General features: G+C 39.3%; 1 protein-coding gene across 1 annotated transcript in view; it reads left to right on the forward strand.

Annotated features, from left to right (window-relative positions):
* Positions 1–742: 742 nt before the first annotated feature.
* LOC149076151 (uncharacterized) overlaps positions 743–12,971 on the forward strand; it is a 41,617-nt gene continuing 29,388 nt past the window's right edge. Inside the window, exons 1-4 of the mRNA XM_089242188.1 lie at positions 743–865; positions 7,645–7,937; positions 10,405–10,551; positions 10,691–10,796. Of these exons, the coding sequence (XP_089098314.1) occupies positions 799–865; positions 7,645–7,937; positions 10,405–10,551; positions 10,691–10,796 (613 nt within the window). The 5' untranslated portion in view covers positions 743–798. The remainder of the gene's footprint in view (positions 866–7,644; positions 7,938–10,404; positions 10,552–10,690; positions 10,797–12,971) is intronic.

Raw genomic sequence — 12,971 nt, forward strand, 5'->3', positions numbered from 1 at the left:
GAATTACTATTCGGGACTAATATAAGTGTCATACAACAGCATAATGCCGAATAACCTATTTCCGAGCTATATAATGTCGAATTATTATCCATAGCAAGGTACGGAAAGCAAAGGTAATGGGATGTCATATGTTAACGCAAGAAGCAAAGCGGACTTAATACAGAGCCCTGGACGATTCCCGCTAGTTACAATAATTTACAATACAATAACCTAGTTTGACTTGCTGTATCTCTGGTTGGAAATAAGGCAGCTTAATATACGTATTACTTTATCACAAGGACCTAAGTATCCTAATTTCGCAAACAGAAATGACTTTTTTAGCTTGTCAAATGCTGTCTCGAAGTCATCGTAAATCACATCTTTAGACTTATTAAGGACCATTATCGAAGGACCATTCATTTAATCAATTGGATAGTTGATCTTCCTGGAACGAAGTCGAACTGTGTTCTTTTGGAAGGACTTTTCTGTTATGCGAAAACCTTAAGATGGGAAAATACAGGCACATTTCGAACGTTTTGCAAACTACACTCGTCGATGATATCGGGCGGTTGCATGGGTCGGACGAGCAATCTTTCATCTTGAAGCTAGGAATTATATGAGCATGTGTCAGACCGGTGTCAAAACAGCGTAACCGTGACAAACAGAGTACTTCGAACCGGATTACGCAGCTGTATTAACCTCGCGAGAATAGATAGCACTTTTTTTTCGCAGATTAATTCTTTTTCTCCTTTGACGAGCGCGTATTATATTTCAGATGAGAAACCTACAACTCCTTTTCACTTTGCTACGGCTGACATCATGGATGCGCAGAAGGCTCTAATCATTTTGCCAATTCTATTTGCTTCGCTGAGGACGAAAACAGAAGGTAACCTCCAAATTAGTTTTAGAAAAATACATTTTGATAAGAAATAATCAGAAACATTAATTTCATTAGCTACTCATGGTCGCTCATTTTGGTTCGAACAACCCACGGTTCTCTTACGAGTTGAATGGTGTCACTATCCCGGATGCAACTAGGGTCACCGATTTGGGAATTCTCATTGACGAGCGGCTTAGGTTTTCTGAACATTGTTCAGCGGTGGTCAAAAAATCGAATAGAATGCTCGGTTTCATTTTCAAAAAGGTCTCTTCGCGTTCTCCTAAAGTCATTCTTCCGCTTTTTCGAGGCTTAGTTCGTCCTGGACTGGAGTATGCTGTAAGGTTTTGGAGACCATACCTACAGAAGGACATAGACTTGGTTGAAGGGGTGCAGAGAAAAGCTACGCGTGTCCTTATTGGCACACGGGGCTTGAGTTATGAAGAGAGACTTCATTTTTTGAATATGTTTACATTGGATGAACGCAAGTGTCGAGGAGATATGATCGAAGTGTTCAAAATTTTCAATGGGATGGATAGGATGGACCATGAACTTTTAGTACACCACCAATCGACTGCTTTCACAAGGGGACACCAGTATCGATTGGTGAGGGACAATGCAAGGCTATGGTGTCGCAGGGAATTTTCCTCTAATAGGGTTGTTAATAAATGGAATAGCTTACCCCCGGAGGTAGTAAATTGTAACACAATTGACACGTTTAAAAAGAAATTCGATATATTGGGTAAATCGAGAAGATATCCATACTTAGAATTAGATAACAATAAGTACTCTTTATGGGCATCTTATATATAAATGTGAAAGTATGTATGTATGTATATATGTATGTATGTATGTATGTATGCTCTTTATACAAATCTACAGTTTTAGACCGATCGTCGCCAGATTTTGCATATATACCAAACAGGTCCGGGATTGAACCGTAGGTACGGTTCCCGGACCTGTTTGTTCAATCAAACCCCGGACGGTTCAATCGTCAATTAAAAGTTCGTCAGAGCTGGGCAAATGCCCGAAATGGGCAAAAAAACTGTCGGGCAACAGTGGTTTTGGGGCTCAACAATCACTTTCGGAACGTTTACTTTGGTTACCGTGGTTTCCAACAATGCGTTTCAGACGTGTATATATGCCTTTACAATGGTTTGTCACACCTTTAATTCTGTTATTATAACAGTTTATTCCTTTATAACGGTTTGTCACTTTTCCAATCCTCCCAGTAATTGAAGAAAACCCGGGAAGCGCCGGGTATTTCAGCTAGCCTATATACAGGGTGGCTGTAAGTGATAATGCGGCCTTTATCTTATCAACCGCCCATTAAATATGAAGTAATTAGCCAAACCTATACTTTTGAGTTGGATATTCGAGCAATATCATTGATTTCATTTATATCTTCTCAAGTATGAAAATTAATGTCTCCATATTGTCTCTTTTGATATTTATTTGCATAAATTCATGTGGGTTAGGATATTTTAAAATTAGTTATGAGCCCGTGAAAAGTGCATCGAAAAAATTCCACAGCTTTAACTAAGGATTTCTGGAAGCTGGAGCAGACAGATGGATAACTTGAAGTTCAGGGGGGGGGGGCGGGGATCTAAATACCTAGCGCCCCTTAAAAAAAGAAAAATATATATTCATTTCTACGTTTCTGTGTAAATCTATATCTGTTTATTTCATGAATCGCGCAGGTCGGCATATTGGTTAACTTGGACACGGTTTGTATGTTCCTCAAGAAAAAGAGAGGGAGATATCACGTGATCCAAAAAAGCCTCATTGAAGAAAACCCGGGCAGCGCCGGGTATTATAGCTAGTTGTTTATAATTTTTATTAATTGCATTTTTAATTGGGTTGCTGTAGTTTTGAAATATATGACATCCATATTTTTATGGGCATCTTTTTCTCAGTCCACTTTTATTGTATCATCGAGAACATAACATGTTGAATCAGCGTTATCTTCAGGTCTGTCTAGTCACAAAAAATTCTCTCGCGCAGTCCCCGCACTTGGCGACCGTTGGCCACAGTCTTTGGTGAGCCGCCGCACACTCCCCCCCCTAGTAGCGAACTTACGGTTCGAAACGGTCCGGGAAATGGACAGTTCGTCCGGAACGTGTTTTTCTTGTCTGAGGAACGGGAGGCGTAGGTAAGGTAATTCTTGTTGGTGACGGACTGGAATCGTTCACGTCTGAAGCCAGGAAGGCGGGTTTCAGTCTGTCCAGAGAAACTGTTCTTTTTTTTCCACGGACATCGATGTCGAATGTCTTTTCACGTCGTTGAATCACTTGAAATGGTCCGTCATATGGAGCTTGAAGCGGCTTTCGCACTCCATCGTGCCGAATGAATACGTGTGAGCAGTCTTTCAAATGAGGGTGGACGAAAATACTTTGTGGTGCATGACAAGATGTTGGTCGCGGTCGTAATTTTGTAAAATGTTCTTTGATAGTCTCAATAAGTTCTTTTGATGATGTTTCCCTCGGAGTGGGATCGAATATTTCTCCGGGAAGTCTGAGACTAGTGCCGTATACCAATTCCGCGGTGGTAGCTTTCAGATCTTCTTTGAAGACGCTACGGAAACCGAGTAATATAGTGGGCAAAGCAGTACACCAGTGTTCTGTGTTATAGGCTTTGATGGCAGCTTTGAGGGGTCTGTGTAGCTCCTCTACGAGGCCATTTGCTTGCGGGTGATATGGTGAGGACCGTATTCATTGAATTCCTAGTACTCTTGCCAGTGCTAGGAAGAGGGAGCTCTCGAATTGACGGCCTTGATCGGTTGTGATTTTGGATGGCACCCCAAAGCGAGATATCCATGTTGCGTAGAATGTGCGAGCTACAGTCTCGGCGCTGATGTCTGGAATCGGGACCGCCTCCGGCCAACGTGTGAACCTGTCGATCATAGTTAGACAATAGGCATTGCCACCAGAAGGAGGAAGAGGACCAATGATATCAAGATGGATGTGATCAAATCGCTCAGTTTGGTCAGGAAATAAACCTAATGGGGTTTTCGTGTGTCGTGTTATTTTGGACTTTTGACAAGGTATACATTATCTGGACCAGTTATTACAATCTTTATTTAATGAAGACCAAATGAAGCGAGTCCGAATCAATTTAGTTGTAGCTTTAATTCCTGGATGGGAAATATTATGAATGGTCTCGAAAACCTGCTTACGAAACTGTTCTGGTATGTATGGTCTAGGTGTGCCAGTGGAGAGATCACAAAATAGTGAAGTATTTGAGTCTGGCAAAGTCACTTTTTTGAGCTGTAATCCTCGTGGATTTTGTAAAAGATCAGTTAAAGTTTGGTCGCGTTCTTGTGCTTTTGAAATTTCGTTATAGTCAATAGGATTGGGCATTGAAATTGATGTTATGCGGGAAAGTGCATCTGCGGGTATGTTTTCGCTACCTTTTATATAGTGTATGTCAGTAGTGAATTGGGCAATAAAATCTAATTGCCTGCATTGACGAGGGGAAGCCTTGTCTAATTTTTGCTTGAAGGCATATGTTAGTGGTCTATGGTCCGTGAGTAAAGAAAAGTCTCTAGCTTCTAACATATGCCGAAACTGCTTTATAGAAGCATATGCAGCCAGCAATTCACGGTCGTACGCGCTGTAGTTGCATTCCGCGGGAGATAATTTCCTAGAAAAAAATGCAAGAGGCTGAAGCTCGTTGTCAACCACCTGAAACAGTGCGCCGCCAATGGCAAAATCGGATGCATCTACCTGAAGTACGAGTTTGGCATAGGGTTTCGGATGTGCTAAAAGGGTTGCGTTGGACAATAGTGTTTTGGAATTTTGAAATTCCTTATTTGCTATGTCAGTCCAAGCAATTTCTCTGTTGTCGTTTTTTTGTGACCCTTTCAAATAATTATTCAGTGTAGTTTGTGTATGTGCTGCGTGTGGTAAAAATCTACGAAAAAAATTGAGTAGTCCAAGGAAACGTCGTAGTTCTTTAATTGTTCTTGGTCTTGGATAATTGAGAATCGGCTCAACTTTTTCTGGCAAGGGTTTATTGCCTTGTTTGGAAATGGAGTGGCCTAAGAATGATATCTCCGCAACACCGAAGACACATTTGGAAACATTAATTGTGAGGCCATAGTTATTGAGCCGTTGCAAAACAGTGCGTAAGTGAACCTTATGTTCAATTTCACTGTCACTGAAAATCAAAATGTCATCTAAATAGACATAACAAAATTTCAGATCACCAAGAATCTCATTCATAAATCGTTGGAAAGATTGGGCAGCATTACACAAGCCAAAATTCAGGTAAGGAAATTCAAATAAGCCGAAAGGTGTGCAAACAGCTGTTTTCGGAATGTGGTCGGAATGAACAGGAATGTGAAAATACGCGCGCACAATGTCAAGTTTTGAAAAACAACTTTTACCGTGTAATGCATTTGAAAAGTCCTGAATGTGAGGAATGGGGTACCTATCTGGGACCGTGCAGGCATTGAGTTTGCGGTAGTCACCCACTGGACGAATACTGCCTGAACTTTTTGATACGACATGTAATGGTGATGACCAGGGCGATTTAGAAGGCCTACATATTCCTTGATTCATCATAAATTGGAATTCCTCCTTAACAGCATCATAGAGCTTGGGATTTAATCGCCTGGGTTTGCTATGTATAGGCGGGCCGGTGGTTTCGATGTAATGTACAGTGTTATGCTGAACAGGCTTCACTTTGTGCGACACTTTTGTCAGTTCAGGAAATTCTGCCAAGATTTTGTGATATTCCGAAGTTTCGGATATTACCTTAATGGAATAGTTTTCAGAGTTATATTCAATTTTTCCAATTTGCGAAAGTTTCGTGACACTGTCCATTAATCTGCGGTGTTTGAGATCAATTAAAAGTCCAAAGTTCAGAAGAAAATCCGCGCCTATGATCGGTATTGGTACGCTTGTAATGAGAAACTTCCACTCAAAACAACGTCTTAATCCAAAGTCAACATTGAGAACTTTGGTGCCGTAAGTGTGTATCTTAGAGTTATTGGCAGCAAACAATTCAAATGAATCAGGAACTATTTTTGTGTAATGTTTTGTGAGTGGAATGCAAGAGACGTCAGATCCTGAATCAATTAAAAATCTCAAATGGGATCTTTTATCAAATACATAAAGGCGACAAGTTTTCACGGCCATCGGTGTTGACGTCGCCGATATATTATAGTCGACGGCCGTGTTTAGTTTCCCTGTTCCTTGGTTTGAAAAGAGCACGGTTGTTGACATCTGAAGGCGTTGTTGCCGAATCTAGCATGGTAATAGCAATAGCCGGTTGTTTGTGATGAGGGAGTGAAACGACGATAAGGAGATCTGAACGTCCGTCTCGTATAGTTTGTTTCTCTCTCTCTAGACAAGCGGTCGAGTTTTTTGCTAAGAGAAGCTATCTCCGCTCTCATGGCACTCATTTCTGTCAGAGGGGAGGGATTATCGGGTTCAACGTTGTTGACATGTAGCTGCGGGGTCCCTGTGCGTTCCGCTCTCCCCATGGCATAGATGCTGTTGTTGTATGTGTCTTTACTAACTTCTATTATTTTGTCGGCCATTTTCGCTAATGTCTCTAAGCTCTCTGAGCTAACTGATAGGATGGCCTGTGTTTCTGACGGCATACGTTGGAACCATAGAGTTTTTAGAAAATCGTCGCTTACAGATTTGCCGGCTAAATCTCTCATTTCCCTTAATAGGTGTGAAGGTTTTTTGTCCCCCAACTGTAGTTCGGACAACAACTTGCGTACTTGACAAGTGTTAGAATCAGAGAATTCTTCGATTATCCGTTGTTTAAGAGTCTCATACTTGTTTGTTTCGGGTGGGTTCAATAAAATATCTGAAACGGAAGCGAGCGTTTCTGGATCTATAACCGCAATCACGTTATTGTATTTGGTAGCGTCGTTAGTTATGGCGGATATTGAAAAACAACTTTCCACTTGAATGAACCATAACTTTATATTTTGCCGCCATATGGGCGGGAGTTTCAAGGCAACGCGACAAATTTGTAAGTTTTCTGGTGATGGGTCAGGTGGCGAAGGGTTAGGAGAGTTATCGTTAGGCATTTTTGGATACAGACTTTTATGCGAATCTAGTTATATAATTGCGAAAATAAAAATTAGAACATTTGTTATCCTGACCAAACAAAATAGAGCGATCACAAAAAGGTCCTACCCTGATCTTAATGGCATCGGCGGTGCTGCACACATTGGGCTTCGGCTGAGTAGATTCGTCATCTTTATGTCATCAGAAGGTTGCTTCGGTCTAGGTCACCACTGTTACTGTCCACTTTTATTGTATCACCGAGAGCATAACATGTTGAATCAGCGTTATCTTCAGGTCTGTCTAGTCACAAAAAATTCTCTCGCGCAGTCCCCGCACTTGGCGACCGTTGGCCACAGTCTTTGGTGAGCCGCCGCAGTTCCTCAAGAAAAATAGAGGGAGATATCACGTGATCCAAAAAAGCCTCATTGAAGAAAACCCGGGTAGCGCCGGGTATTATAGCTAGTTGTTTATAATTTTTATTAATTGCATTTTTAATTGGGTTGCTGTAGTTTTGAAATATATGACATCCATATTTTTATGGGCATCTTTTTCTCAGCCACCTCGTTGGGCATTTTACCTGTTCTGGCGTTGTATTTGAATTTAATATTAAGATTTGCAGCTTCGATTGATTTATTTATACCGCAATGACATTTTAGTCCGGCATAGCTATCTGAAATCTAAGTTTCTTTCCCACCCTTATGTATGATTAATATGACACTGAATATGATTTAAATATTTTTATATACCTCACCGATTCAGGTAACGATATCTTTGAAGGAGCGTTCCAAGGTGCTCCGTGTTTCAAACCACGTGATATTATTGGATGCAGCGGAACTCTGATGACCAATTTCAAACCAACTGCTGAACTGATTGGTTCTAATAAGCCTGATACCTTGGTTTTTCTTTTCACGAATAGAAATCCTGACGAGCCAGAATACCTACACGAATGCGGTGGAATCCTCCCGTCGAACACCTACTTCGATTTCAAAGTTCCCACAGAAGTTTTCGTGCACGGTTACCTTGACGGAACTTGTCGAACAGCTTGGATGAGGGTAGATACAGCTCATTTTTATACTATAATAATAATGATATACAGGCCGTCCCAAATTATTTGTACGGTAGATATCTTTGTAACCGCTGACTTTAGAAACATACTTTCAATTACAAAAAGTTTTCAAATGACGTGCGGTTACTCAAAATGTCATGGATTTCCGACGGAGTCGTGTTCATATGTTTTCATATATATTATATATATTTTATATGTAGATCCTGAGTGCTAAAACTTCCAATTAGTAGAATGTAAATGCGGCTCTGATAAGTTATTCACAAAAAAAAAAAAAATTCATATTTTTAAACGCAATATTACCGGAGATATTTGACTCCGGCAGTGATTGAAGGTGTGGTTCACATATTGCGTAACGCAAGTTAAATCTAACGTTGCAAAAATTTTGCAATTTTCAAAATAATTGCGAAAAAATGTGATTGTTATTATTTATTATGAATGAAAAAAAAATTGTTGAGTTCGTTCTATTTGTGTACAGTCCCTAAAAGTGACAACTTTTAAACGAATGAGACCTTGCCAATATAGTGATGAATTGCAAAAACATATTAACAACAACACTTTTTTAGTGAGAAATATAGAATACAGAGAATATATGTCTTAATTATTAATTAAGACATATTGATTTTGTATATCATAATCTCGATGAATATTGAATTTAAAATAATGAAGTTTTTTTGTAAATGACTTTTCGCACGTGAGCGGGATTTTCAACAACACACAAGTCTAAAAAAAATACTTTTTAAAATTTCTTTTAGTTCTGATAATTGATTTTTATGTTTTCAGTTGTGAATCCAAAAATGAAATCCATTTTTTTCTATCACTTGAGATTTGTGTTCAATAAGTTCATACGAATAATATTAAGTTGCTCTTAACAACGTAATATTATTACGTAATATTACTACGACGACAAAATCGAGAATAAAAATGTTCAACGCCAGCTGATGAACTCAATGCTTGCCTCAAATCATCAACAGCACGAAGTTAAAAAATTATCATTATCGACCAACATGCGAGTTCAACTGCAAAATGACTCAGCACTGCTATCATTTTCACATCAGTTGATCAAACTTGGCAATGGAAGAATTCCCCTAGACACAAGCACTGGACTGATTACGTTCCTAAATGGATTTTGGCAGTTGTTAAACTTAATTCAAGAATTTGCAGACAAAGTCTTTCAAACATTCAACAAAATCACTGAAACCATGAGTGGCTTTGTGAGAGAGCAATTCTGGCATCGAAAAATGACAGTGTGAACAGAATCAACGGAAAAATCGTAAAAATTATTCCGGGAGACTCCACATCTTACAAATCGGTTGACACTGTCACAGACACAGCGCAGACAGTTCTGCATCCTGCAGAATTTATGAACTCTTTTGGATATTCCGGGTGTGCCACCACCCAACTTGACCTTCAAAGTCGGAGCACCTATAATGCTTTTAAGAAATTTGGAGACACCGAGACTCTGCAATGGCACCAGGCTCTGCGTGAAGAAATTGCACAATTACATCATTGAAGCAACGATTCTAACTGGATATTGTGCCAAAGGAGAAAACGTCTTCATTCCACGTATCCAAATTACCACTGAAGAAATGCCATTCACTTTACAGGTCCATGTAACTGTATGCCATGCGATTACAGTTCCCGATTCGTTTAGCTTTTGCCATGACAATCAACAAAGCGTAAGGCCAGTCGTTAGCAGTGGCAGGTATCAACCTACTTGAGCCCTGATTTTCACACGGAAAGCTTTTCGTCGCCTATTCGCGTGTTGGTAATCCCAAAAGTTTGTACATCTACACACCAGATGGGAAAAACAAAAAATATTGTGTAACCACAAGCGATTGCCTGAAGTTTTTAATTAAAATATTTAAAAATAAAAGTAATTTTTTCTTACTTGATGCAGAAATTTTTTTGATTAAGAAATAATTAATAAGCTATACGTATATAAATTTTTTACGGGACGGGCAACGTCGCCGGGTATCAGCTAGTATATATATAAAACTAGCCTTCCATACATGAGCATGTTATAATCTCGCTCTATATTATATCATACTGCGGAATAGCAATATAGAAAGTCAGGTTCTGATCAATTTAACTAATATAAGTGATGACATTTTATAAAGTGCAGTATAATGAATAATATCCAACTTCGAATCGCAAATGTGAGCCGATCTCCCCATTGAAAAGTGCCGCCACAGGGAGCAACAGTGTGGCCTACAACGGTGCAATTAATCAACCATTACACTTCATTCACAAGCATTACATAGGAATAAACTTTCACAAAACGTACACACACAATTCCGCCACGAACCAATTCGTTAGGAATTCCGTAGAGGGATGTGTGGGAGGTGCATATACGGTTAAAAGTAGTAGTATAATGTTTTTTTTTAAAGTACTTACGAGAGAGAGAGAGGGTTTTTTTTGTTTTCTTTTAACAATGCCTTCCGACTTTATTGTAGGAAATGAGGGATCAGCTATTTAAACGAGGAAAATATAACGTCTTACTCGTCGACTGGACTTGGGGAAACAACCTCGATGTTGCTATATCTGGAATCCATACGAAATTTGTTGGACAGCAGCTGAGCTTTGTGTTGAACAATTTAGTGGTGAGGATTTTATCTATCAATACCTGTGTGATAAATATGTCCAATCACACAACCAAATGTCAGAGTTAAAGTGAATTGTTTTTGTTAAATTGGTTTTTTTTTTTCAATCAGTGAATTAATGAACGATATTTTCCAAAAGAAATTAGGTGCAAACCCGAAAGACATCCATATAGTAGGCCATAGTTTTGGAGCTCATGTAGCTGGTTTTGCTGGAAAAGGAGTTCCAGGTCTGGGAAGAGTTACTGGTACGTTAATTAAAAACATAATAAAAAACGTATTTCATAAAACTTTCAATTAATATTTCATGATACCGCGAAAAATACCGTTGCGAAATCTCCAAAAAATGTTAAACCAACTGATTTGCTTGTTGGAGTGGAAGTCAGTGAAAGCCACACGGTTAATATATATGCAGCCATAAACCAATTAAAAATGTTCTTAATTGAATTTCGGTAGGCAATGGGAAGTTGTGAGAATAACGTAAAACCATTGGTTATCAAAGTGTGCACCATGGCTGCTTGGGGCACCACCAACTATTGTAAGCGCGTCATGGTGAGCTGTAATTATTGACACTTTGGAAGCGGTTCTTTGTTAGACTATTAGGGGAGTCGCGGATTAGTTGTTCACTAAGACAAGATGCCGCGGAAGACAAAAGAACCACTGCCCGAAACGTAATAGTACGATGCAGACCAAACCAAGCACGACAGACTCGGTTGCTTCAGTGATATATGATCATTAAAATGGGAAGGGAAGTTAATTGATAAGGGTGAAAAGTATAAAAGAGGAATCTATACGGTAAATGGTGTATAATACAAGCTGTTTAAATTGTTTCCACAGCGGATATCTCTGGAACCATTGACTTTAGGAACATAATTTCAAACGAAGGAAACAGTTATTTTCCAGATATTATGCTGAGGTGAACTCGGAAAGAAAAGTCATCACGTCTCCGCCGGGACTCGCAACCAGGCTCTCTCGCATAACGGGCAAGCATGCTACCATCTACACCACTGGAGACATGACCCCACCTTCCTTATTTCAAGCACTGTGGCGTGAGGCGCTGAAGTAGAGACTAGTAGTCTCTCAACTTCAGGAAATGGCCCCCGGGTGGAACGGTTTAGAGAGAGAGATAGATGGTTTTTTTTCACAGTTATTTTCCGGATATTATGCTAAGGTGAACTCGGAAGAGTTCAGGTGAGTCTCGGCGAAGACGTGATGACTTTTCTTTCCGAGTTCACCTCAGCATAATATCCGGAAATAACTGTTTCCTTGATATCTTGCGCTGAGAAAAGCTATCTATCTGTGTCCAAATACTTTCAAATACCAAAAATTTTCAAATGTCGTGCAATTACTTAAAGTCTTGAAATTTCCAAGGTATCGTGCACATAAAAGAATAGAAAAACTAATTTTTTATATAAAATCTGTGTGCTTATACTTCCAGTTAGTGAAATGTAAATGCAAGGCTCTGAGAGAAAAGTCATTTTCAAAAAACTGCATATCTTTAAACGCAATATATTAACATAGGTATTTATTTTAAACTTTTAAACATTCGTCGCCAATTATTGAGGGAATGGTTCACATATTGCGATACGTGAATTAAATTCGAAGTTGTAAAAATTATGTAGAGTCTCGTCAAAATAACTCTCAAATAGTCTAGTGGTTATTTATTGGGGGAGGGCGGGGGGAAATAAAGTGGTAGAATTAATTCTATTTGTGTACAGTGTCCCTAAAAATAGCAACTTTTGAGGTAATGATAACGTGCCAACACAGTGATAAATTGAAAAAATGAGTCATTTCATGTAAGTAAAATCTCGATAAACATTGTATTTGAAAATATGACTGTCTTTGAAAAAATGACTTTTAAGAGCGGGATATTTCAGAGCGACATTTAAATTATTAGCCACAAAAATTGACCAACTGCGAGGGCAAGTGGTAATAATTTTGGAGAAATGTTAGTGTTACGTGTAGACAGAGACGTCATATTACACATACAAAGTGGTTATAAAATAACTTTGTCGACGTACGAGTCTCTAGCAGCCGCAAAAATCGACAAATGCGAATAAAATTCGAGATAGGTGTTCTAGAGAAACCGCTCGAGAATGAGTAGGGAAACAAAAATCTAGCTCTCAGGGTTACCGCCACAGAATCTCGAAAAGGTCAAATGGTGTGCTCAATCAGTTCAATGGGGTGCATAAAAATGCATTGCAACGTGACTGCACAGTAAAAAACAATACATGGCGTTGTAACGGTACCTTTAGCATGAAAACACTGGCTCTGCGTGGCACATTGAAACAGCCATTGCAGATAACACATCTGAAGCAATGCCCTCTCCCATGGAGGAGTACCTCGGTGAGATCTTTCGTTTTTTGCACCAGCGTTTATGGTGCTATAGGTACCGTTTCAATATCATTCGTTATTTTCCACTG

The sequence above is a fragment of the Pholcus phalangioides genome, unplaced genomic scaffold, assembly GCF_987345545.1.
Source record: "Pholcus phalangioides strain wild (caught in Gottingen) unplaced genomic scaffold, Ppha-v1.0 ptg000015l_1, whole genome shotgun sequence".
Taxonomy (NCBI): Eukaryota; Metazoa; Arthropoda; class Arachnida; order Araneae; family Pholcidae; genus Pholcus; species Pholcus phalangioides.